This window comes from Vulpes vulpes, chromosome 12, assembly GCF_048418805.1.
Source record: "Vulpes vulpes isolate BD-2025 chromosome 12, VulVul3, whole genome shotgun sequence".
Lineage (NCBI taxonomy): Eukaryota > Metazoa > Chordata > Mammalia > Carnivora > Canidae > Vulpes > Vulpes vulpes.
This window is the reverse complement of record NC_132791.1, coordinates 117,992,137-118,019,950: the sequence shown is the minus strand read 5'-3', so window position 1 is coordinate 118,019,950 and position 27,814 is coordinate 117,992,137. Positions and strand designations below refer to the sequence as shown.

The 27,814-nt window shown below is 41.0% G+C and overlaps 1 protein-coding gene across 8 annotated transcripts in view; it reads right to left on the bottom strand.

The window, feature by feature from the left end:
- BUD13 (BUD13 homolog) overlaps nucleotides 1-27,798 on the bottom strand; it is a 499,699-nt gene extending 471,901 nt beyond the window's left edge. For 3 of the 8 annotated variants that reach the window (XR_011995810.1, XM_072729751.1, XM_072729749.1), the window contains exons 1-9: nucleotides 27,606-27,786; nucleotides 25,477-25,570; nucleotides 21,161-21,245; nucleotides 17,781-18,413; nucleotides 15,574-15,878; nucleotides 13,704-13,809; nucleotides 13,237-13,375; nucleotides 12,734-12,918; nucleotides 12,415-12,496 (exon numbers count right to left, since the gene is read on the bottom strand). Coding sequence is in view for 7 of the 8 variants with exons in the window: in XM_072729751.1 (XP_072585852.1) it covers nucleotides 12,415-12,496; nucleotides 12,734-12,918; nucleotides 13,237-13,375; nucleotides 13,704-13,809; nucleotides 15,574-15,878; nucleotides 17,781-18,413; nucleotides 21,161-21,245; nucleotides 25,477-25,570; nucleotides 27,606-27,748 (1,772 nt within the window). In the remaining variant the exon portion in view is untranslated. Of the gene's footprint in view, nucleotides 1-9,555; nucleotides 9,670-12,414; nucleotides 12,497-12,733; nucleotides 12,919-13,236; nucleotides 13,376-13,703; nucleotides 13,810-15,573; nucleotides 15,879-17,387; nucleotides 18,414-21,160; nucleotides 21,246-25,476; nucleotides 25,571-27,605 lie in introns of those variants that run through there. The other 5 variants (XM_072729747.1, XM_025999188.2, XM_072729748.1 and 2 more) reach the window with 4 other exon arrangements.
- Nucleotides 27,799-27,814: the final 16 nt, after the last annotated feature.

The window sequence follows — 27,814 nt, the reverse complement described above, 5'->3', positions numbered from 1 at the left end:
TTTGATGGCAACCCTCATGTCACTTTGACGGATTCAAGACTTCAGTGGAGAAAGTACCCACTGATGTGGGAGGAATAGTAAGAGAACCAGAATCAGAAGTCAAGCCTGAAGATGGGACTGCATTGCTACAGTCTCATGACAAAACTTGAATGTATGAGGAGCTGCACAAATGAGCAAAGAAAGTGGTTTCTTGAGATGGAATCTACTCTTAGTGAAGATGCTGTGAAGACCATTGAGGTAACAACAAAGGATTTAGAATATTACCTAAATGCAGCTAATAAAGCTGTGGCAAGGTATGAGAGGATGGATTCCAATTCTGAAAGAAGTTCTACTGTGGGTAAAATGCTATCAAACAGCATTGTATCCTACAAAGAAATCATCCATGAAAGAAGAGTCACATGATGTAGCAAATCTCACTGTTGTCTTATTTTAAGAACTTGCCACAGCCACCCCAGCCTTCAGCAATCACCACCCTGATGAGTCAGCAGCCATCCACTTTGGGGCAGGACCCTCCACCAACAAAAATATTAAGACTTTCTGAAAGTTCAGATGATGGTTATCATTTTTTTAGGAATAAAGTATTTTTTTATTAAGGTAGATACATTGGGGTTTTTTTTAGACATAATGCCATTGCACACTTAATAAACTATAGCATAGTATATACATAACTTTAACACATATTGGGGAACCAAAAAATTAATCTGTCATTTTCACTTAATTGTGGTGGTCTGGAACCAGACCCCCAGTAATCTCTGAGATGCACCTGTACATACTAGGCACCGTGTCATGAAAATGAGTATGACATAGCATCCGTTCTGATGAATTCAGACTAGTGGAGGACACAGACATTTATACCAATAATTAAATAAAAACCATAAACTGCAGTGGAAATATACAGTAAGTATCTTAGAAGCAGAATGGGGATCTTACTCAACTTGGGAAAGAGATGAACAGGAATGGTCAGGAAAGACTTTGTAAAGGTAGCCCCTAAATTAAGTCTGAAAAGATAGAGCTAACAACAGAGTTGGAGGTAGGGAAGACCAGAAAGGTCAGGAGAGAGCATTTCAGGACAGAGCACAACATGACTAACAAGAACAAAGATGCAAAAATAAGAAATAGCTTGGTACATGCAGGGAACCAAAGGCAAACTGGTATAGCTAGAGCCTAAAGTATGATGAAGGGAATAGCATGAGACAAAGTTAAAAAGCTCAGATTTTATCCAGAAGGAACAGATTTAAAACAGGAGCAGAAACTGTATTTCAAAAAGATCACTCTGGAGGAGACTGAAGGCAGGAAAGTTACTGCAAGGTACAGGCAACAGATGATCAAAGCAATGATAAAGGAGACTTCATGATTGATTAGGTAAGAGCAAAGACAGGGGAGGTAAGTTTGACTCACAGGTTAATAATTTTAGTAACCAGATGAATGAGGCTGCACTAAGCAGGATAAAACAGGAAGAGGAGCAAGTTAGGGGAATGGAGGCTGATGAGCTGTTTTGAATACATTGCATTCAAGGTGCCTCAGATACATATCAATACAGAAATCCAATGCACAGCTATTTACGCCCGACTAAACTGCAAACACAGATCTGGGGATCACTTACATACATAGGTGGTAACTGAAGGTGTGACTAAATAAGATTCAGGCAGAGTGAGAACAGCTAAGGATAGGGATGGAGCCCCTAGCAACATTTAGGGCACAAAGAGGGAAGAGAGCTCATAAAGATGGCCAAGAAGAAGAAAAGAACCAGGAGTGGGGTGTCATGAAAATTTCAGAATCAACCTCAACTCCCTTCAATACTATGCATTCCGTCTTCTTACATAAACTTCTTGAAAGAGCCTGTAGTCACTGCCTACACTTCCTCACTTTTCATTCATTCCTTAACACATTAGACCCTGGCTTTTGTCTCACCATGCCACAGAGTTCGCTCTCTTTAAGGTCACCAGTAACCTTTCTTATGGCCAAGTCCAGTCGCCAGGTCCTGCTACCTTATCCCCTGAGCACTTCCCCATCTCCTCTTCTCTCCATTCCACTCCCCCTGCCACAGTTCAGGCCTCTGTCTGTCTGTCTCTACCCTCACCTACTGCAACAACCTTGTGCCTTGTCTCTTCACTTCCAGACCTGTGCTTTTCAAATGCATCAAATTACTGCCATAATGATTCATCTATCTAAAATGCAGAGCTGCGTCAATCCTTCAGTGACTCTCCTTTGCTTTTCTTTTTTTTTCTTTTTATTTTCTTCTTTGCTTTTAGAGTGAAGACCACACTCAGAAATGTTTCCAAAGCTTACTGAGACCAGGCCCCCTGCTTACTTTGCCAGTCCATCTCCTATACTCTACTCCATGCTTTATGCTATCCAACAATAGCAAACTGCTTACAACTGCCTCTCCGTAACACTACGATGCTGCATATCCTTATGACTTCACACATATAGGATCCCCTTCCTTAAATCTCCTCCCTTTCCTTCTTCTGTTGGCTGAACTGATAATCCCCTAAGACTAAGCTCATGTGTGTTCTAGGAAGCCTTCCCTAACCACACTCCCAAGGCTAAATTTATTCTTCTTTTGTGCTTCTAAAGCATCTTGAAAACCCTCTATAATAATACTTAGCAAGTACCACTGAGATTATTTACTTGTCTTTCTCCTCTAAATAGAAAGTGATTTCCTAGGCTCAAAGATTCTCTCTCACTCATTGTAAGAAACTGGTACCTAGTACATACCTGCTAAAAGTAATCACATCTATGCTAAGTGTTACTAAACTGAGGTAACAGCCTTCCCTCTTTCCTTGTGCCTTCCATAAGGGATGAGTAAAGTAAGTAACAATGTTTTAGGAAGAAGGGAAGCTTATTACAGATAGTTCCATCTCTAACCTCATAAGTATACAGGATATTCTAGAACACCAAGGAAACCATTGTTTTTTGCCTTGGAGAATCAACACTAATATGATCATGCAGATGAAGGACATAAGAATAACAAATCAAACCCTACAGAATCAAAAAACAAACAAACAAACAAACCTGCAAGAGAACTCACAGTAGAAAAGTCTCGGACTACAGAATCAGGAGCCCAGGATTTTAATTCTAGCTTTCTCAGGAAAACTTAATAACCCAGGTAAGTCATTCCATTTATCTCAGCCTCAGTTTGTCTTTTAGATAATAATGAGATTGCCAGTACCACACTGTCTTGATGACCACAGCTTTGTAGTACAACCTGAAACCTGGCATTGTGATGCCCCCAGCTATGGTTTTCTTTTTTAATAGTCCCCTGGCTATTCGGGGTCTTTTCTGATTCCACACAAATCTTAAGATAATTTGTTCCAACTCTCTGAAGAAAGTCGATGGTATTTTGATAAGGATTGCATTAAATGTGTAAATTGCCCTGGGTAGCATTGACATTTCCACAATATTAATTCTTCCAATCCATGAGCATGGAATATTTTTCCATCTCTTTGTGTTTTCCTCAATTTCTTTCAGAAGTGTTCTGTAGTTTTTAGGGTATAGATCCTTTACCTTTTTGGTTAGGTTTATTCCTAGGTATCTTATGCTTTTGGGTGCAATTGTAAATGGGATGGACTCCTTAATTTCTCTTTCTTCAGTCTCATTGTTAGTGTATAGAAATGCCACTGACTTCTGGGCATTGATTTTGTATCCTGCCACACTGCCAAATTGCTGTATGAGTTCCAGCAATCTTGGGGTGGAGTCTTTTGGGTTTTCTATGTACAGTATCATGTCATCTGTGAAGAGGGAGAGTTTGACTTCTTCTGTGCCAATTTGAATGCCTTTTATTTCTTTTCGTTGCCTGACTGCTGAGGCTAGGACTTCTAGTACTATGTTGAATAGCAGTGGTGAGAGTGGACATCCCTGTCTTGTTCCTGATCTTAGAGGAAAGGCTCCTAGTGTTTCCCCACTGAGAATGAAGGCAAGAGAAACAAAAGCAAAAATGAACTATTGGGACTTCATCAAGATAAGAAGCTTTTGCACGGCAAAAGAAACAGTCAACAAAACTAAAAGACAACCTACAGAATGGGAGAAGATATTTGCAAATGACCTACAGGGGATCCCTGGGTGGCTCAGCGGTTTAGCGCCTGCCTTTGGCCCAGGGCACGATCCCAGAGTCCCGGGATAGACTGGCGTCGGGCTCCCGGAGTGGAGCCTGCTTCTCCCTCTGCCTGTGTCTCTGCCTCTCTATCTCTCGTGAATAAATGAATAAAATCTTAAAAAAAAAAAAAAAATGACCTATCAGATAAAGGGCTAGTATCCAAGATCTATAAAGAACTTATTAAACTCAACAGCAAAGAAACAAACAATCCAATCATGAAATGGGCAAAAGACATGAACAGAAATCTCACAGAGGAAGACACAGACATGGCCAACAAGCACATGAGAAAATGCTCCACATCACTTGCCATCAGGGAAATACAAATCAAAACCACAATGAGATACCACCTCACACCAGGGAGAATGGGGAAAATTAAAAAGGCAGGAAACCACAAATGTTGGAGAGGATGCGGAGAAAGGGGAACTCTCTTGCACTGTTGGTAGGAATGTGAACTGGTGCAGCCACTCTGGAAAACTGTGTGGAGGTTCCTCAGAGTTAAAAATAGATCTGCCCTATGACCCAGCAATTGCATTGCTGGGGATTTACCCCAAAGATACAGATGCAGTGAAACGCCGGGACTCCTGCACCCCGATGCTTATAGCAGCAATGTCCACAATAGCCAAACTATGGAAGGAGCCTCGGTGTCCATCGAAAGATGAATGAATAAAGAAGACATGGTATATGTATACAATGGAATATTACTCAACCATTAGAAATGACAAATACCCACCATTTGCTTTGACATGGATGGAACTGGAGGGTATTATGCTGAGTGAAATAAGTCAATCACAGAAGGACAAAATTATTATATGGTCTCATTCATTTGGGGAATATAAAAAATAGTGAAAGGGAATAAAGGGGAAAGGAGAAAAAGTGAGTGGGAAATATCAGAAAGGGAGACAGAACATGAGAGACTCCTAACTCTGGGAAACGAACAAGAGGTGGTGAAAAGGGAAGTGGGTGAGGGGTGGGGGGTGACTGTATGACAGGCACTGAGGGGGGCACTTGATGGGATGAGCACTGGGTGTTATGCTATATGTTGGCAAATTGAATAATAATAATAATAATAGTAATAATAATGGGATTAAGGTCAGTTGACCTTAGGGGTTTTTCCAACTACAGATCTGTTCCAGAAATGCTCACTTGCCATGGGCCAAAACCAGACGAACTAGAAAAGGTGACAAAAGAATAATCAGAAAGAAAGCAAAGATGAAAAAGAGAACTAAAAGGAAAGATCTAGAAAAAAATACAAAGTGGAAGAAAACTACTGGTAGAGTGGGAAACAGATCAAATGCCAGGAAAATCCTAGGTCAGGTAGAGTTCTGAGTTTGGATCCAGAATTTTTTTTTAAATAGAAAAAAAAATGGGGGGGATGGACTCAGTGTAGCAGGGATAATCTTTAGGGTTATGGCTTGTAAAAAGATCTACATCTGGCTACAAATTAACATTCTGAAATATGCTCCCACTACCAAAGAGCCTATATCCAGCAAACTGCAAAGCAGAGAGTTGTAAGCTAGCCTGAAACCACAGCCACCCTGTGGATACCTGCCAATATCAGAGACTAGAGCCTCAGCTTTCAATAGCAGCTCAAGGGACGGAAGAACAATGCCTTAGGCCCATATGAAGTGGTGCAATGGATTTCGGGCACAGCAGCGGAACTTGAGCAGACTAATCTACCCTCAGCAATTATAAAATCTGGACAAAATATAAAACTGCAAGTATTTGAAATTATTTGAAGGCATGGGAAAGTGACCAAAAAGCAGGCAGAACCTGGACAGAAATCTAAGTGTGAAGAGATTTGTAAGGCGTTTTGCCAGAGGGCACTTCCCAATCTATACAGCTCATGGCGGCAGAAAGCCATAGGCTTAATGGCTCGAGGCGAGGCATCGATGCAAAGAGGGCAGAGCAGTTGGAAAATCAGGGAGGATACTCTGAAAGGGAGGGACCTACAAAACAGATGAACTCCAGAAAATACAAACCGCACCCAAATCTTTGGCCACCTGCTAAACCATGTTTGTGCAGGGGAACCCACATTAGGCCCAATGAAAAAGCAGCAGGTGGAAACCAAAAGAACTGAGCAGAAACTGTAGCTGCTGCCACACTGAAGTATCTCATAGTCAAACTGCTTGCTGAAAGCCTAGCTGAAGAAAATCTGCCAGAGGGCAGCCCGGGTGGCTCCAGCAGTTTAGCCCCGCCTTAAGCCCAGGGCCTGATCCTGGAGACCTAGGATCGAGTCCCATGTTGGGCTCCCTGCATGGAGCCTGCTTCTCCCTCTCCTGTGTCTCTGCCTCTGTGTGTGTGTGTGTGTGTGTGTGTGTGTGTGTGTGTGTGTGATGAATAAATAAAATCTTTAAAAAAAGAAAAAGAAAATCTGCCAGAGAAAAACAATGCTTTAGAAGTAGGTGTGGGAGGGGAGGTAACAATGAAACAAATGAGGACTGAGGACTGACTTCTAATTAGAAACAATGGAGGCCAAAAAATGCGGAAACACCCTCAAAAAAGTTGGCAGAACTGTCACCCAACTCTAGTACTATCAATCCAGAGTTCCATGTGTTGGCTCGCAAGCTTGTGAACTCCTCGAGTGAAGTCTGAAGTTGGCCCTGAGATGCAGAGGGCAAGGATACACAGAAGAAAGAGGTGGCCACTCCAGATTGATAGGGGGCAGGCTCAATACACAAGGGGACTTACCATGAAGTCTGTCTTGGGTTTCCACCCACCAGAATCTTAGAAACTTATACAGAGGTCTTAACTGGGTTCAATCACATATTTGGCCCAGGTGGTCTCAACAATACCTTACTCTCTGAAGGCGACAGCCATGAAACAGTTGTTACTATGGGAAGAGTAGACAAGGACACACATCCCAAGGACAAGGGAGGCAGTAAGAGCCCTCTGATTGCCTGGGTCCAGTTTGTGAGTCAACCAGTGGTCATGTCCTCTTGATGACCTCCTCCAACACTATATCAGTAAAACTATCCTTCAGAAATGAAGGTGAGAAAAAGGGCTCTAATTTAATAGAATTATGCCAAAATCAATTTCCTTATTTTAGTAATGTACCAGTTATGTAAGATTATAATTGGGGGAAGCTGGGTAAAAGATACACTGTAACACACTACTATTTTTTCAAGTTCTCGTCTAAAATTATTTCAAAATTAAAGTTTTGAAAAAATAAAGGTGAAATAAAGACATTTCATATCAACAAAAACAGAATTTGTTGCCAATAAACCTGCACTAACGGAATATCAAAAGTTGTTCAGAGGAGGGCCTGGGTGGCTCAGTCAGTTAAGCACCTGCTATTGGCTCGGGTCATGATCCCAGGGTCCTGGGATCAAGTCCCACAGCGGGCTCCCTGCTCAGTGGGGAGTCTGCTTCTCCCTCTCCCTCTGCCCCTCCCCCCTGCTCTCTCTCTCTCTCCCCCCCTCAAATCAATAAATAAAATTTAAAAAAAAAAAAAAGGTTGTTCAGAGGAAAGAAAAAAGAGCACCAGAAATGGTAGCTATGTGAGTTAAATATTAACACCTATACATTTTGTTTTCTTAGTTTTTTTTTAAGTAACTATAAAAATTAGAATACTGTATTGTAGGATCTATACCATTTATGTTATATACATGACAACAGTAGCACATAGAACTGAGGGTGGATGGAACTATATAGTGTTAGAAGGTTCTTATATTCTATGTGAAACAGTACAGTTATAACTCTCAGTAGGCCATGGTAAGTTAAAGACAGAAACTGATCTTAGAGTAAACATTGCAGAGACTTAGCTGAAATAATAACAGAGAAATTAAAATCCAATACTGAATGTGCACACCTAAAATCCAAAACACTGACAATACCAAAGGCTAAGTAAGGAAGGATACGGAGCAGTGGGTATTCTCATTCTTTGGCCTAACATAAAATGGTATAGCCAATTGGAAGATAGTTGGCAGTTTCTTATAAAGTTCACCATATAATCCAGCAATCAGTGGGTCTTTACCCAAGCGAACTGAAAACTATGTCCACATAAAACTCTATACACAAATGTTTATTGCAGCTTTATCCACAGTCACTAAAAACAGGAAGCAACAAAGATGTCCAACTAAGGAATAAACAAAATGGCACATCCATAAAATGGGATATGCATGCAAAAACATGGATGAATCTTAAAAAGCATTTTGCTAAGTGCAATAAGTCAGACTCAAGAGGCTGCATATTGTATGATTTCATTCACGTGATACTCTGAAAAAGGCAAAACTATAGGCACAAAAAACAAAGCACTAATCACAAGGGTTTGGTGGAGAAGGTGTAGCTGACTAAAAGAAGACTTACGGAGGAAATTTTAGGATGATGGAACTGTTCTATATATAGTACTAGGGTAATGAATGGATGACTCTATGCATTTGTCAAACCCCACAGAACCATAGACCATAAAAAGTAAATGCTAATATAAGCAAACTCTAAAAAGCAAAAATCACCCAGGTGTCAGGAGATCCCAGGATAGACTATAGACTATGACAAATAAATCTAACTATATTATAAATATATGACATAATAGTATGGGAGTGGGGAGGCAGGGAGTTGACCCTTTAAGTTATGTTGGAAAATGGTACTTTCATTAGAAATTATTAGGGTAAGAGTAAAAGCAACTACACGTGAATACTATACTTTAGTTGGAAATCTGTTTCTCATTTCATTTCTCAATTCTGAAACTGTTACGTGTATACTGAGGTAAGCAAAGCGGATGGTAGATGGTGGGTGCCAGGTTTCTCAGTGTTGGAGGAGAAAGTTATAAACAAAAAAAAAGGGGGGGTAATACTGCATTAGAGTCAGTTATACCAGTATGAACTCATATTTATGTATCTGTATAAACATGTATGTATATAGACACATAGTAAATAGGTACAGAAATAATGACAGACATTGTGTATACATAGATTACTACACATGTACTACCTAGCTCTGTCTACTATCAGGGCCCAGAAACAATGACATCCCAGTAACAAGTACTTGTACAAGTCAGATCTAAATACCATTAACCATTAAAAGCAGCCACTAGGGCCCATTGGAGAAATAGCTAATTCTAGAGTCAGGACAGAGAAAATTCAAGATGAATCTGGAGCATCCTGTAGTACCAGAAAGTCAGAGAGTGCTCAAAAAATAAAAGGATAGGACAGACAAAAGGACACCTTAAAGAATTCCCAGTGGCTGAAGAACAGAATGATTTGAGCAACAAAAATAAATATTACTGGATTACAATAGTATAAAATATACGAGACTTATTACTGCTAAAAATAGATGACTAAAATAAATGGGGTGATGAAACAAATCCTTATAGAAAAGGTCCAAATATTACATGTAGATATCCTACCCATAGGTCATCTTTTGAGTGCAAGCTGAATTTAGTAATTCACTTCTAGAGAGCAGAGTATGAAAGGGGAAAAAGAGCAACTTTAAAGTGGAGAAACTTGGCAAACACTCACTACCTTAATGAAGTTTATTAGCATCATTAGGAATGTCCTGTGGTACTTGTTAAAATGATGTGATGGGAAGGGCACTTCATCACTGTAGCATTCTTTCCAAAAACCCATTATCTTGGTCTAATCATGAGAAAAACATCAAATGAACCCAACTTGAGGGACATTCTATAAAATAAATGACCATATTACAAAAAGCTGTCAGGGTTACAAAAAGCAAAAATACTGAGAAACTGTCACAGATTAAAGAAGACTAAAGGGTATGACAGCTACATGCGATGTGAGATCCTGCATTGGATCCCTGAACAGAAAAAGGACTTTAATGGAAAAACTAGTGAAATCCATGTAAAATTTGTACATCTTTTTTAAAGATTTTATTTCTTTATTCATGAGACACACAGAGAGAGAGGCAGAGACACAGGCAGAGGGAGAAGCAGGCTACATGCAGGGAGCCGATTCCTGGTCCCCAGGATCACACCCTGGACTGAAGGTGGCGCTGCACCGCTGAGCCACCCAGGGTGCCATTTGGTACAATAATAATAACATACCGATGTTGGCTCTGATAAATGTACCATGATAATGTAATGAATGGTAATAAAACTGGACAAGGAATATACAGGATTCTTCATACTATTTGCAAGTTTTCTACTAATCTACAATTATTATGGGGTACCTGGGTGGCTTAATAGTTGAACATCTGCCTTTGGCTCAGGTCATGATCTGAGGGTCCTGGGATCGAGTTCCGCATCAGGCTCCCCACAGGAAGCCTGCTTCTCCCTCTCCCTATGTCTCTGTATCTCTCATGAATAAATAAATAAAATCTTTAAAAATAAATAAATCTACAGTTATTAAAAAACAAAGAGCTTATTTTTTAAAAAGTACAATAAAATATTCTCAAAACAACATCCCAAACAACTACAGAATACACATTATCCTCAAATGCAACAGACTATTCATCAAGGTAACTATATACTGGGCCATAAAATGCAGCTTACTAATTTTCAAAAGATCAAAATATTATGTAGTATATTCCTTGACCTCAAGAGAATTAAACTGGAAATCAATTAACAGTGAGGTATCTAGAAACATCTAAATGTTTAGAATTAAACAATACATTACTATGTAACTCATGGATCAAAGAATGAAACAACATCCAACACACATTCCTGAAAAAAAAAAAAAACCTCTCAGCAAGCTAGGAACAGAAAGGAACCTTTTCAACCCAGTAAAGGAAATCTATAAAAAACTTATAGGTTACAGCTAAAGACTGATTTTTCTTCTAAGATTAGGAAGAAGACAAAGATGTCTGTCTGTTTTTACTACTTCTATTCAGATGCACCGGAAGTTCTAGTTAGTGCAATAAGGAAAGAAAACACAAAGGACATTTGGATTGGAAAGGAAGAAGTAAAATTGTTTATATTCAGATGACCTGATCCTCTAGGTACAAAATCTGATGGAATCTACAAAAAAAGCTATTGTACAAAGTGAGTTTCACTCCAATAACAACTGATATTTGTCACCAATGATAAAATTACAAACTTTTAAGTGTAAATTAGAATTTCAAAAAATTTTTATCTGCCACCATGAACTCTAGCTTCCCATTGAAGATTTTGGTAATGAGATCAGAGGTAATGTTAACAAATACAAGATTATTTGATGTTACATAGTGAGAATGTCAACATTTGGCAGGTCTGAAAAACTCAGCAAACCAGTATTTTCCAAATGACCAGTACATGATGTTATAAAATCATGCACCACAAAAAGATCCATCCAAAGCAGGAAAAAAAAAAGAATTTAATGCAACAGCATGGAAAATTTTTGATATGGTTTCAGGCTCCGTATTATAAATCACTTTTAAGAAATTATCATTTGCTGAGTTTTTGTGTAGTATCAAAACACGTAATACATCTTCCTTTTCTAACTACTTATATATAAAGCTGAATTTTCTAAGGCTAAATTTTCTTCCTTAGTATTTCAACTAAACATACCATAAAAGATCAATGCAAAATCCTGCTATTATTAAGCCAAACATGAATAAGATCTATAAAAATGTAAATCAATGCCATTCTTCTATTTTCTTTGTTTGGAAAATAAAGTTATTTTTCTTTAAAAATACGGCAATTATGTTAACATAATGGTTTTATTAAGTTTTTAATGAACTAATAAACACTTTTAAACACCTCAGTTTAATTTCGAATATGGTAAATATTAAAAGATGTATTCCACATAAACAGAAGTTTTTTGGGGTCCTTAGTAATTTTTAGAAATAGAAAGGGCTCCTGAGGTCAAAAAGTGTGAAAATTATCATGCTAAATGCTAGAACAATGTCCTTTGTAGGCAAGAGGAGATGGACTCTAATGTATAAGGAGAGGGACAGACTTTGGATAGAAGCACATTTAGGTCATCATGTTAATAGACAGGAAGTTTGAGTATATGGGTAGATGCTGGTTGCAGAGGTCAGTGAGATCCTGTAAGTAGTTCACTCCTAAGGCAGTGAAGAGAAGGTTGAAGAACTACATTTTAAAGGTACAACACACAAAAAGACTCCAGACTCCCATCCATCACTCATTCCCTCTAAATCTTAGAAAATATCACTAGAGGTGACCAATGTCAAAAACAAAGCGTATCCTATCAGCACCACCAGAGCTATTTGTCCAGAGCTTTATAAAGCTTTGAAAAGGAAAATAGGAGAAGTAGTATTCTGAGCATGGGAAATGGGATTTGGAGACTTTAAAAAAAGCAAGCAAACTACATGTTATTAACCTTGTGCTTAGAGTAGAGAGAGAGGGAGAGTAATTTAAGAACGGTTAGGGAAGATTAGGGGCAGATGGAAAAGAAAACAAAAATGTACGAAACATTCAGGCTTACCTGTCCACTCCATCCCAGCGATAACCAGGCCAGATATTGAATCTGTTGGGAGGAGGTGCAGGACCAGAGTAGCGAGGTCTCACTGGTAAGAGGAGAGAGAGAGAAAAGAAGTTAGTTACCTTATGTAACTCAATTCAGAACTGAGTGGCAGTGGGAACAAAAAATTTTACACCGAGATCTCTACTGAGCTGAACCCAAACTCCCAAATACAAGGAATCTAAAACTGTGTGGGAAATCCTTCTCTCTGTCCAGCTATGTAACATCAGCCTAATGATCATCCCTCTTTACATAAGTCTCTGGTGAATCCCAAAAGGTTCACCTTTCTTATTCTTGTTCTCCTTGGCTTTATTCTTCTTGATAAAGTTGGCCATGGGGTCTCCCTCTCTTTCCTGTTCTCTCAGCATCCGATCCAGATCTTCATCATCAATATAACGGGCCAGCGGCTTCTGCATTTCCTTCACTGCATCCTCCACGTTTTGTTGTTGCTGCCGGCTCTGGACTAGCCTGGGCAAAAAGAACCAAGAGTGTCTGCTATCTAGGGTTAACATTTCCCTTCTTACACTAAAATGGACCATATGACTACATTTGGAGCACCTCCTTTTTCTGACAGCACAAGCCAAATATTGAAAAGAGTAAAATTTCCAGAAAGTGAACTGAAAGTGTAGAAAAGATCAGTATTTTAGGAAGGAGACTGAGCACACTGAATTTTCCATTCCTGAAACGGCTCTGAAGGCAGAACAATGAACTAGTTGGTCAGGAAACGAGAGAATGACCTCTCCAGTCCTAGCACAGTCTTGTTCTTCACTTCGGCAGTTCTCTTACCCTTTTCCCCACCGAGCATACAGCTCATCTCTCTCCGAGTCCTTCTCTGCTTTTCTCCTTTGCTCTACACGTTCCAGTTTCAAATTCCTCTTACGACCAGACTTATCTCGAAATACAGTTTCAGCATACTGGAATTCAGCTGCAAAGGAAAATTCTACTTTTAAAGATAAACATCAGGTATCAAAATCAGAAACAATATTCTAACAGTTGAAATCAACCACTTGGGATTCTGATGCTGGATAAAAACTTTTGCAGCCAGACTACAAACAGCTCCTACCAATATCTAACTAACCTTTTTCAAGAATGAAAAGAATCACTTGGGCCTACTAAGAAGTTAAAATAATACATAAAACCAGAACTGAAATTTGATATCAATTAAAAGTTTAAAATATCAGGTACAATAAACTACATTTAAAAAATAAAATCTAAATGAGCCTCAATTAGTCTCTGCATTTTTATATTTTTACCTTCGAACGCCAGAGTTTCTTGGTCCCGTTTCTTGAGCTCCTGCTGCTCTTGCTGTATGTCAGTTAACACCAACCCAGTTTTAGCCCCAGAACACATGTGTGTAGCCTATGCAATGGAAAGGGGAGCATGCGACATTAATGAGACAATGTAGCGGTAGGCTCCAGGGTATACACAGTTAGATGCATTTTTGCCTGATAATTAGCAATAACCAAACCAAACACTGTAGCTTTGTATTCTCATTATTGACCACAAGTTTCACAAAATAAAAAAGAATAAAGCTGAATTTGGTGGCAAATTAACAGTACTATTAAGTTTTAAGAATAAACAGAAACACAAACCAAGAAAATATTAAAGAAAAGGCACAGCATCTATATTTCTGACTTTTTAATATATAAACTGCACACATGAAGATGCATTTTCAAATCACCTGATTGAAACCTGTATCAAGCTCTAAGCCCTCCAGGAGAGACATACACTGATAAAATATTCCATTTCAACTACAAATTCAAGCAAATCTAAGGTCGTCCTTCAATTGTGGATACACTTCAGGATAATGACAAGTTTTGACCAAATCAAACCTTTTTGTTAAATTCCATTTCATATCAAGATAACCAACCGATGCATGAACGGAGTATACAGAGTATCCAGTGCAACGTATAAACCTGATTAGCATGAAATTGTCCATGAAAGAAACAGATGCCTAAAATGCAAGGGGTCCAGTTTCAACACAAACCTCACTTTGTTCCCCAAAAGAGAAGATCCGCACTTCCTGAGTCAGGGACAGGCTACAAGAATAATGTGGGCAACAGAGAAGACTTACCTGAAAAGTCTGGGTTGGACGGAAATGTGCATATTGCAGACTCTATTACTCTTCATTTTTTTCTATTACTATTTCTTAACCAACCCACTGGAATAAGATTCTTTTCCTAGCACCAGTGTGCTTTGCAAAACAAATGCTTAGAGTTCATGTGGATGATCTGGGCAATTCATGCTTCATCATAGATTTAAAATAAAACAAGGGATCCCTGGGTGGCGCAGCGGTTTGGCGCTTGCCTTTGGCCTGGGGCGCGATCCTGGAGACCCGGGATCGAATCCCACGTCGGGCTCCCGGTGCATGGAGCCTGCTTCTCCCTCTGCCTGTGTCTCTGCCTCTCTCTCTCTCTCTCTCTGTGACTATCATAAATAAATAAAAAATTTAAATAAAAAAATAAAATAAAATAAAACAAAACACTGACTTCCCAGGTGATATGATTTCTAAAAGTCATTTTATATTTTAAATGCCTCTCTTTATGCTCTGGATATAGAGACCTACAGTCCAATTTATAATAATAAATTGCTTGTGCTAATGTCTCACTTTGTCCTGGGCACTTGTAAGATTCACTTACACATTTAACTCACAATAGCCTCATGAAGTACATACTACCATTATCCATGTTTTACAGATGAAGCTGGAGCTTAGAGATATTCCACAGCTTGTTCAAATCTCACACAGTAAGTTGAAGAAGTAGGATTTGAATATCCAACACAAGGCTTGTACTCCAAATTCTACTCTGTAAACTATAGTTCTTAGTTCATTCATAAGAAAATAGGAAGTTTTTCTGGACTTTTTAAAAATTGAGATTTGTGGAATTAAGAGAATATAAAGACAGAAGGTACTTAGGAAACCTGGTGTTTGCAAGTTCTTCTGGGCTGGGTTATAGGCAGTCTGGCCTGCAGAGAGAAGCAAAGAGCTCTAGAGATAACTGCACTAGATCTACTATACTACCAGGAACTACCTCCTCCCTCTCTGGTTTATGTACTGGAGACATGTACAAAGCTAGAAAACCAGAGTCACTCTAAGAGAAGGATACGGCTCTTGAAAAACTCTACCTTCTTTCCTAGAGGCTGACTCCTTCGAGGTGGAGACAGATCAGAATCAGAAGATTTGACCTTCTGTTTCCTCCTTGGTGGAGACAGGTCAGAATCAGAGCTCCGACGTGTAGGTCTATTCCGTGGAGGTGACAGATCTGAATCAGAATCCTTGTACCCTGAAATTTGTTTATGCCTTGGAGGAGAAAGATCTGAATCAGAGGCTTTCCGACTGTCACTTGGGTAGGAGGAAGTGTCCAATATGTGACTCTGATGTCTCCTAGGTGAAGAACTCCTATGAAATTTCCTATGGCTGGGGGAAGAGCCTAGAAATAAAAAAATAAAGTCCTTAATCCCCTTGGCAGAATCTTAAAAACAGAACTTACGAAGCTCATAGTCAATATTCATTTAGTCCTCCTCTAAAGAGCTACCACTAACCAAAACACAAGTACAGATGATGTGCGAGAAAAGCAGAATCAGGGATTTTATTTTATTTTATTTTATTTTATTTTATTTTATTTTATTTTATTATTTATTTATTTATTTATTGTAAAGATTTTATTTATTTATTCATGAGAGAGACACAGAGAGAGAGAGAGAGGCAGAGACAGAGGCAGAGCGAGAAGCAGGCTCCATGCAGGAAGCCTGATGGGGAACTCAATCCCAGGACCCCAGGATCGCGCCCTGAGCTGAAGGCAGGCGCTAAACCGCTGAGCTACCCAGGGTTCCCCTATTTTATTTTTTTTTAAAGGGACAACCTTTAAAACCAATAGGCAGGATGTGGGGTTCTATTCCCAAGTTACTAGTAACTGTGACTAGCATGTGAGACCTCAACATTCTCACCTATATCATATTTATCTGACCATAGAAAGGGCAAACAACTTGCACTCAGATCTCAGTGCTGTGGCAAAAGTTAAAACTACCTAGAATATATACTGAAAAAAAAAAAAAAAAAAGAATATATACTGATGTTCGAGACTAAAGGATAACAATATATTTTATTGAAAAATGAAAACAGGAGGCACCTAGGTTGCTCAGTGGGTTAAGCATCTACCTTTGGCTCAGGTCACAGTCTCAGGGTCCTGGGATAGAGCCCCGTGTCAGGCTCCCTACTCAGCCAAGAGTCGGCTTCTCCCTCTTCCTAGACTCCTCCCCCTGCCAGTGCTCTCGTTCTCTTGCTTACTCTCTCTTTCAAATAAATAAATAACATCTATAGGGCAGCCCGGGTGGCTCAGTGGTTTAGGCTCAGAGGTTTAGCACCACCTCCAGCCCAGGGCGTGATCCTGGAGACCCGGGATCGAGTCCCACATCAGGCTCCCTGTGTGGAGCTTGCTTCTCCCTCTGCCTGTGCCTCTGCCTCTCTCTCTCTCATGAATAAACAAAATCTTTAAAAAATAACAAACAAACAAACAAATAAATAAATAAATAAAATCTTTAAAAAAAATAATGAAAGCAGTACCTAGGGATAAAGACTGAGTAAACAAACCTCACTGCACAGGCCTGAGCTGTAGACAGAAACATCACAAATCAACTCCTAAAAAGGCAATCTACAATGGGTATCAACAGTCTTAAAAATATACATCCCTCGGGCAGCCTGGGTGGCTCAGTGGTTTAGCATCGCCTTCAGCCCAGGGCATGATTCTGGGGACCCAGGATCAAGTCCCACATTGGGCTCCCTGCATGGAGCCTGCTTCTCCCTCTGCCTATGTCTCTGCCTCTCTCTTGCTGTGTCTCTCATAGATAAATAAATAAAATCTTTAAAAAAAAAAAAAAAAGAAAGAAAGAAAGAAAGCACCTAAGGAGTAAGTCCCTCTCATAGGCAATCAAATGCTTACCCTTAGAATCATGCTTATGGGATTTTGCTTGCTTTTTTCGTGGAGGAGAGAGGTCAGAGTCATACTCATACTTGCTGTTCTTTGGGAGTGGTGCATGAGATGGTCCTGGCTCCTTCCAATGTGGAGAGGTTTTGCTAGAGGCTCTTTCTGGGGCTTTACTGCTTTTGGTTCTGGGCAGTGAATGAGGGACATTAGCAGCTAAATCAGAGGAGTCATGACGAGCCCTCTTGAGCTGCAATGTGTCCAAGGAGTCAAGAGTCCTTCTAGGTTGAGATGTGTCAGGGGAGCTATTTTGGGCCCTTCTGGGAACAGAGCTATCTGAGGAACTGTGATGGGCCCTCCTAGAAAGAGATGGATCTGGTGTGTCATGATGGGCTTTCCTAGGAGACGCACCTGAATAGTGACGATGAGGCTTCCTGAGGGGAGAAGGATCTAGAGAAGCATGATGGGCCCTCCTGGGAGGAGATGGGTCTGGGGTGTCATGACGGACCCTCCTGGGAGGAGATGAATCCGGGGTGTCATGATGGACCCTCCTTAGGGGAGAGGAATCTGGGGTATCGTGACGGACCCTCCTGGGAGGAGATGAATCTGGGATGTCATGATGGACCCTCCTGGGAGGAGATGAATCCAGGGTGTCGTGACGGACCCTCCTTGGGGGAGAGGAATCCGGGGTGTCGTGACGGACCCTCCTGGGAGGGGATGAATCCGGAGTGTCGTGACGGGCCCTCCTGGGAGATGAATCCGGGGTGTCGTGATGGACCCTCCTGGGAGGAGATGAATCTGGGATGTTGTGATGGGCCCTCCTGGGAGGAGATGAATCCGGGGTATCATGACGGATCCTCCTGGGGGGAGATGAATCTGGGGTGTCATGACGGACCCTCCTTGGGGGAGATGAATCCGGGGTATCATGACGGGCCCTCCTGGCGGGAGATGAATCTGGGGTGTCATGACGGACCCTCCTTGGGGGAGATGAATCCGGAGAGTCGTGACGGAAGTGTCTATGTGAGGGTAGATCTTCACTGTGGCCTAAACACAAAGGGCAAAGAGTTAGATCCCCACAGATGCTCTATTTACCCCTAGTATTCAAAGTTTCAAAAGATACATGTCAGAACTACTCAGAAATCCCAAAGGTCTGCACAGGTCTTTTGCTTAGGTACAAGAAACCAGCAATCATGAACACCTTAAAGATAACCCCTTGTATTTGCCTAACCAGCCATTTAAATGCATTTTTCATGTTATACCTTGTAAGGTGAGCTGAGCAGGGGTCCTTGTTTCACAGACATGAAAACAGAGGCTCCAAGATGAGTGATTTCTTACCAAAGGTCACAGCCACTAAGATGAAGAGATGGGCTAACACCCCGATCCTCTAGCTGTCAACCCAGTTCTCTTCCCAAAACCATGTCTGTACAAAGTTCCCAGATGCTCCTACTGATATTCAAGCTAGATAACACAGAGTTCATATTTACTCTTCTTTCAGAAGGAAAACTAAATAACCCTGTGCCACATCAAAATGAAATGCTGTTAACTAATTCACATCACTGTGCTCCTTGCTGGGGGGAAATCACCAGAAAAAAAGAGGAATCAGCATTTCCTGGTCACCTACTATAAGCCAATGGTTTATATAGATTCCCTCACTTAATTCTCACAATAAGCCTGAAAAACAAATATTGTGATCCCCATTTTGCAGATGGAGAACTTGATATTCTTAGAAAAGTAAAGTCATACTACTAATATGTGGCAGAGTCGTGGAGGATCCAGCCCAGATCCATTCAACTCCACAGTCCAGGTACAATTTCTAAAATAAGTAGCTGAGGGGCAGCCCGGATGGCTCAGCAGTTTAGCGCTGCCTTCAGCCCAGGGCGTGATCTTGGAGACCCAGAATCGAGTCCCACATCGAGTTCCCTGCATGGAGCCTACTTCTCCCTCTGCCTGTGTCTCTGCCTCTCTGCCTCTCTTTCTCTCTCTCCCTGTCTCTGTGTCTCTCATGAATAAATAAATAAAATCTTTAAAAAATAATAAAATAAAATAAGTAGTTGAGGAAAGAGTTTGAAACTTTAAATTTTCGGGAACCCTGGGTGGCGCAGCGGTTTAGCGCCTGCCTTTGGCCCAGGGCGCGATCCTGGAGACCTGGGATCGAATCCCACATCAGGCTCCCGGTGCATGGAGCCTGCTTCTCCCTCTGCCTATGTCTCTGCCTCTCTCTCTCTCTCTCTCTCTCTCTGTGACTATCATAAATAAATAAAAATTAAAAAAAAAAAGAAACTTCAAATTTTCAAAGGTATAAGAGAATGAAATGTTTAAAATCCAGTTTCTCCTCCATTTCTTGTCATTGAGCTCCATGGCCCCAGTACAAATAAATGCTGGGTAGGGCCCAATGAACACTCACTAAGTGGATGAATTAAACCAAGTCAGCTCCTTTACTTTGAGGGATAATCCTATCTGACTAGAATCACCACTCACAGAAAAGTACTGATATCTATGGGAGACTTGATAGCAAATCTAATCCATGGCATTGATAAATTCCATGACATTTATAAAAAGAAAGTAAGGATCAGAGACCAATGAGGGTATTTCCAGTGACAAATGGGGATAGAGCAGTGGGGAATGAAGAAAAAGAATTACTAGGGGGAGGGTAGCCTGGGTGGCTCAGCGGTTTAGTGCTGCCTTCAGCCCAGGGCATGATCCTGGGGTCCTGGGATCGAGTCCCACGTCAGGCTCCCTGCATGGAGCCTGCTTCTCCCTCCGCCTCTCTCATAAATAAATAAAGTCTTTAAAAAAAAAAAAAAGAATTACTGGGAGGAGAGGGGCGGTTGGTATCACTTCCTAGACCTATAAATATGGAGACCAGAAGATTCTCTCTGAAAAAAGGACTATGGAAATAACTAGAAACACAATCACAGGATAAGGCAGAAAATAATAAGAGTGAACAAGATCCTGATGAAAGAATACATATGGATAATAAACTTTTTATTCATAAAACATAACAATAATGTACTGAGTTATTGTAACTGAGGCAACAGTAACTGAGGCAACAGTGACCACTAATCTATAGCCAGTTGTCATTTAGTTATACATTTTTTTTCTTATCAGAATCATAGGATGATTAACATAAGCACAAAGCATAACACAGAAAGAACAAATCCTGTCTTGGAGCTAATTCTTCCATCCTTTGTGTATGAAAAAGGAACACGTATAGAGAGTAAACTGGAGTTAAATGGTTATCCAGAAGTAAGATCCCTATTTACGCTAGGCAGGGTAGAAACCAAGATAAGTAAGAACAGGGCTTGTCTCTGCTCAAACATGACAAACGAATGCCCTTTATCGAATCCACAAAAACTGAAAAATTTTTTAAATAGGGAGTTAAATTATTAGCCTATGGAGAGGGTATATAGAGTGGGCAAGTGGAGGATAATGCATTGCAAAATACCAATATTTAAAGGAAGAATATAGATTTACTCCTCCAAAGTCCTATGTACTAAGTGGCCCTATATTTGGGTCCGGGCGGAGTAGTTATTACAAGGCCCTCAAATAAGTCACTTCCTGACTTCAGTAACCCTAATGCCAAAATATAAGAGAAAACGGGATACTTGGTCTCTCATTTCCCATTCTTGCTACCTCTGAAGAAGTTCTGAATTCTTTTTCACACTATATTTTTCAAGATTAAAAACACACTAAAACAAACTATGCATTTCTCTAAAAGAAAAGTGTGGAGAAGAAAAAAAAGGCTTCCCCTACATATGGGAAATTTAAATTTATTTATTGTTAAAACTAACCTCCTAGAAGCTTCCATTTGGCACTGGAACGAAAGGCTTCCATCTGCTTTACCTCTTCCGGCCGCTCATCCACAAACTCAGCCACCTGTCAGAGTTACGACACTTATGTTGAGAAAATCCACAGGATCCAAACAAGGAGCACTGTTGTCTCAAGAACCTGAAACTATGACCATTCCCATTCCTAATGTGTATAACACACACAAGTCCAAAACAGCCATGAAGAAACACACAGAAACATGTAGTGGTCCTCAGTTATGTTTGCCCCATGAGATGTTTATCTAATTGTCACCGGATAATTTAATTATAGATCTTTCTCTAACTAACCAATTTTCCTCCAAAGGTGAATTTCTTCATTACAAATCCTCTTTATCACCTGCCAGGTATACAACTACCACAGGTAAGCAAAAAGCTAAATTCCTTTTACCTTTTTACTTTTACATTCAGAGTAAAAATACATGAAGGTTCCCTGTCACACCTATCACTCATCGAGGGCTTTAGGCTCCTCATGAAACCTTTGCTGTTATAGGTTATCACAATGATAGGTTTTCTTAAATCCAACCAAAAGAAGTCACTAAGAAATACATAGAATCTACAAATCTTTAAGGGATAAAAACACGTTTCGCATCACCCAAATTACCAAACAAATCTGGAATCTTCTTATACCTTTGATAAATGATCACTAACCCAGTCCCCCTCCCTGACAGGGAACCAATTTACTGGCAGTGAACTCATTATGTTACAAGACATTCCATTGTATTTGGGGGCAGTGCTAGAAAGTCTGACTCCAATTCCACCTGATCCCCTTTCCACGTAACACACTTCCAAAGACAGCCTAATAAATTCTAATAAATTCTAGTTACACAGTAGCAACCACGTGCCAGGCACCGTGTTTGGGCTTCACTTATATTATCTCACTTAATCCTCAAAAGAGCCCTCCAAAGAAAGTTTCCACACTAATAAAGAACAACCTGACTCAGAGAAGTAAATTTCTCAGTGTCACAGCTAGCAAGCAGCAGAACTGAAATCCAAACCCAGGTTATAATTCACTTCTGTTTCTCTGTTCCCAAGAGCCCACCGTGATTCCTTAGGTAACCTAGTTTTGAGATATCTCACCGGGTAAGGAAAGCACCGGCATGAATTCAAGCAAGATAAATTGAGATCTAAATCAACAGCTTTGCCACTTAATATCTGTGTAGCCTCCAGCAATTATTTTCTCTAAACCTCAATTTCCTCATTTGTAAAAGGAAAACTCAAAGGATTTCTATGAGGACTCAATGAGATAATTCATGTAAGCTAAACAGCTTGGTACATGGTAAATGCTCAATAAATTATACCCATTATTCTTGTACTGCCACTGCTATTGTGCTTGTCCTAATTATTTTGCCATGATTACTGGTGGTGGTGATGGTCTTGCAGTAACAAAAATTCAATAATCAAGATCTGTTTTAACCATTGTAGAGAGCAATGGGGCTAAAGCCTCCCTTGTTCAGGTTTTGAGGCAATCATAAGAGCAAAAAACAATATTATAAAGGAAAATTAACAGACCTGACTATATAAAAACTAAAATTTTTAAATATTGAAAATTATAAATGAAAAGGAAAATAATAAAATATGCCTATGACAGGTTAAACAGATAATATATTCTTTTTATATAAATATCAAATAAATAAATCAATTAAAAAGTCCAATTTCCTAAACAATGGAAAAAAGGCCAAAACATTCATAAAACACAAATGTCCAATAAACATATGAAAAAAATATTTATTTTTCAAAGAAACTGTATGCCACTGTTCACCTACCAAACCAACATAGTTTATTATTTTTTTTGTTGTAAATAATTCTCTAGTATTGATGAAGAAATGGGGAAAATGGCATTCTCAAACAACTCTAGGAAGAGTATAAATTGGTATCACCTTTTGGACAGTAAAATGGGAATACAGCTCAAAAGAACCATAATTTCTAACCTATTAATTCCACTTGATGGGAAGAAAGAAATTAACAGATTTCTAAAATGATTCTGTACAAGATGTTTTTCAAAGCACCATATTTTAAAATAGAAAACCACTCATATGTCCAGTAAAAGGACAGGTTACATTAATACATATAATGACCTACCACTGCAGCCATTAAAAGGCATGTCCTCAAAGAATATTTTAAAATCTTACTAAAGTAGTCACAACATATTATTAAATGAAAGAGCAGACTCCAGAGGCACCAAGGTGGCTCAGTGGTTGAGCATCTGCCTTCAGCTCAGGTCATGATCCCAGGGTCCTAGGACCGAGTCCCGCACTGGGCTCCCTAAGGGGAAGCCTGCTTCTCCCTCTGCTAATGTCTCTGCCTGTCTCTGTGGCTCCCATAAATAAATAAATAAAAATCTTAAAAAAAGGAAGGAAGGAAGGGAGGGAGGGAGGGAGGGAGGGAGGAAGGGAGGAAGGAAGGAAGGAAGAAAGAAAGGACTCCGAAACCATATGTTCAGTGTGATCTGGATTATATTTTAAAAATAAATAAAATACAAGTATGTATAATCTATGAATTAAAGACATATGCATCCAAATGCTGGCAGTTGTTACCTCTGAACAGTCACAGAATCAGTAATTACTATATTCTTTTCAAAATTTTAAACCTGCTTGTAATTTGCAAATATTTTACAAATATGTATTGCTTTTATAACATAAAAAAAAGAAAATGTTGTAAACATTAACTAGGTTAAGTGACTGGCTCTGGCTCAAATTAAGTTGGTCCCTTAAGATCATTATTTCCCTTCTTCTTCTTCTTCTTTTTTTTTTTTTTTTTTTTTTAAGTAATCTCTACGTGGGGCTCAAACTCACAACCCGGAGATTAAGACCTGCATGCTCCATTGACCTAGAAAGCCAAGCACCCCACTATTTCCCTTGTAATTATTTTTTTTAAAGATTTTATTTATTCATGATAGACATAGAGAGAGAGAGAGAGAGGCAGAGACACAGACAGAGGGAGAAGCAGGCTCCATACCAGGAGCCCAATGTGGGACTTGATCCCGGGACTCCAGGATCGCGCCCTGGGCCGAAGGCAGGCACTAAACCGCTGAGCTACCCAGGGATCCCCTCCCTTGTAATTATTATTATCTTAAATAATGTACTATAGAATATGCTGGGGATTAACACTGAATATACGCATCTAGAATTCATTTTTACAATGTTTTAGTGCGATACAGCCCTTCAACAGCTCTCCTTTTCAGCTTCTCAGCAAAGTTTCCATGAAAGTATCAATTAGAGAACGATTTGCCTATGCTTCCCCCCACTTGGTTCTTACTCATCCTTCAAAACTCAATTCAGGTATTTATATCCTTCATAGTTTCCTAGTGGAGGGCACGTGGGTGGCTCAGTCGGCTTGAGTCATGATCTCAGGGTCCTGGGATCAAGCCCCATGTCAGGCTCCCTGCTCAGTGGGAGTGTGCTCTTCCTCGGCCTCTGCCCACCCACTGAATCGCCCACCACCCTGCCACTTGTGTGTGTGCACGCTTTCTCTCAAATAAATAAATCTTAAAAAAATAAAAAAAAGAATATCCCAGTGGGATAAAAAAAAAAAATGCTACTTCCCCTGTACTCTAAAAGCACTTGGTACACATGCAAAATGTCTCTTCACCATTTATCACATTGTTGAAATTATTTGAAATTCAGTCTCCCATCTAGGATATGGTCCCTAAAGTATAAACGCTGGGTTTTATTAATCTATATATCTACAGTACTTAGACAAAAGTATACAGTTTCAAACTTGGTTGAATCAATAAATAAAAGGAACAAATAAAAATATTCCTGTAACTGAACCTGAACATTGTTTTTAAGGCACATTCCAATAAACTGAACCACAGCTAATTGTAAACATTACAATGAGAAGTCCTGCCTCTCTGTGATTAGTTCCCATTTCTAGGCTAATGAGGCCCTCCATGAACAAAGAAAACACGCGGTCTATAGGCATTATCAAAGTAAACTACTTTAGAACAGCTCTTGGAGGGCTCAGAAATTGAACTGGACATATGCCTTCTGCTCAGATCATGATCCTGGGGTCCTGAGATCAAGTTCTGTACCAGGCTCCTGAGTCCCACATCAGGCTCCTCACAGAGAGCCTGCTTCTCTCTCTGCCTATCTCTCTGCCTCTCTCTCTGTGTGTCTCATGAATAAATATTTTTTAAAAATTAATTAATTAAATAAAATAGCTCTTTGAAAAGTGTCACCTCTTTTGGGCCCTAACATTCCCCCTTATAAATCCACCCTGTACTAAGAATCAAGATTGAGAGTCTTGCATTCAAAGTCCTCACAACCTCAAAAGATACACACCACAGGCAAATCTCCATCATCATCTTCTTCCTCTTTTTCTGGTTTAGTGGTAGAGATAGATGTCCAGCTCACATCATCATCCACAATCCGCATTCTAAATGTGAAAAATAAAAAGATCAAAAAGGGAAGAATCATTCTTGGGTGACAGCCCACAAACAGTTATCTATGGATTTTAGTATAAGCTATAAGACTCTGCAAGGTCCAGTCTTTTGCCTATATGGCCAACTTCACCTGTACCACTGCCTCCACAGTTCCCTACCTTGCTAATCATCTTTTGGTGCCTGGAATGAGCCAATATACCTTACCACATCAGTTTTCACATATTCAGTTCCTTCCTTCCACCTGGCCTACTCTTCTTTCTTTAATGGGAAGCTCTTAAGAGTCTTAAGAGTCCTAGGATACATTTAACTTCCTTGAGCTTCTCCCCTTACTTCCCATGACTAAGAACCTCTGTTATGCATCCTTGGAATACTTTCATTGCATTAATCACAAAGAAAATAAATCAGTTAGTTGTATAATTAGCTGTTTAAAGCCACGATCCCTGTTAAACTATAAGGCCCACTAGAATAGGGACTATGCCTTCTCATTCACTGTGATATCCTGAACACCATGAAGTAACTGGCATAAGAAGTAGGTGTTCAATACATGTTTGTTACACAGATAAACTATGCATGAGTCCAAGTAATTAACAATGACTACCATGATGTGAACAATTCCATCTGAACAGCCAGTTATCACTTTATACCTCTCTAATCACAACCATAGAGTGATATTATTACTCTCCTTTTAAAGAGGCAGTAACAGGGACACCTGGGTGGCTTAGTGGTTGAGTGTCTCCCTTCTGCCCAGGCTATGATTCTGGAGTCCTGGGATTGAGTCCCACATCCGGCTCCCTGCATGGAGCCTGCTTCTCTCTGCTTCTTTCTCTACCTGTGTCTCTCATGAATAAATAAATAAAATCTTAAAAAAAAAAAATAGGGACGCCTGGGTGGCTCAGCGGTTGAGCATCTGCCTTTGGCCCAGGGCGCGATCCTGGAGACCCGGGAGGGATCGAATCCCACGTTGGGCTCCCTGCATGGAGCCTGCTTCTCCCTCTGCCTGTGTCTCTGCCTCTCTCTGTGTGTGTGTCTCTCGTGAATAAATAAATAAATAATCAATCTTTTAAAAAATAAAGAAAGGAAGCTGCGGTAACAGTCTTGGAGAGACAGTATGTTGCCCAAGGCCGTAGAGCCCACAACGTGGCACAGCCAGGACTCAAACTCTGACTGGTATTCCTCCAAAGGTCAAGCTATTTTCTCTACATGGCACTGTCTCCAAACATGGCACTTGTGTCCAAACAATCGACACAAGTCGGAAGGAGGAAGAGAGAGGGCAAGAACAGGCAAGAAGCAACCCACGAAAGGAAGTGGATTTGGTCTCTGGAGCTGGGCGTATTCGTTCCCCAGGGCTGCCTGACAAAGTGCCGCAAACCAGGCGGTTTAAGGCAACAGAAATGTACTCTCTCACGGTCCTGGGGGCTTGAAGTCTGAAATCAAGGTGTCTGCAAGGCAGTGCCCACTGGGAAGGCTGGGGGGGGGGGGGGGGGGGGGCGGGGATTCCTCGACTCTCCCAACTGCTGGAGCCGCAGGCGTACTCGCATACTCTGGCTACTGGTGGCAGCGTAAACCCAGCCCAAGGTCAGCCTCCATCTGCACACGGCGGGCTTTCCCCATCTCTGCGTCCAGATCCCCCCTTCCTAAGAGGGCCCCGGTCATGTTGGATTTGGCGCCCGTCCTGACGTGCTGTGACCGCATCTTGATTAGCTACTCCCGCGGAGGCGCTACTCCCGAAGGAAGTCACGTCCTGGGGTCCTGGGCGGACACGCCGGGAGAGCGGCACGGCGGCCCGACTCCGCCGAGCCCCCGGCCGTCCCATCCCAGGCTCCGGACGACTCCGCCGTTCCTCTCGGCGCGACACTCGCTCTCCACCGGAGAGGCCGGAAAGCCGCCGAGGCGGGAACAGCCTGAGGAAAGTTACGGGCGGCCCGAGGCGGAGAGCGCACGGCCGCGGGGCGCGCCCGCCGAGCGCGGGGCCGGGGAGCAGAGGGGCGGCCGGCCGCCGCAGGCCCCGCCCCGCCAGCACCCACTCACCCCCTGCCGCCGGCCCCGCCAGGCTTCGGCCGCTTTTTGCGACGCTTGCGACCGGAGTCCGGGCCCCCGTCGACGCCGGCACCTGCCCCAGACAAGTAACGCTTCAGATACTCGGCCTTGGAGAGCGGCGGAGCTGCCGCCATGGCAGCGGCGGGGGCGGGGAGACGGCTCGGCGCTGGGGACAAATTTCCTGAACGCGAAGCGCACGG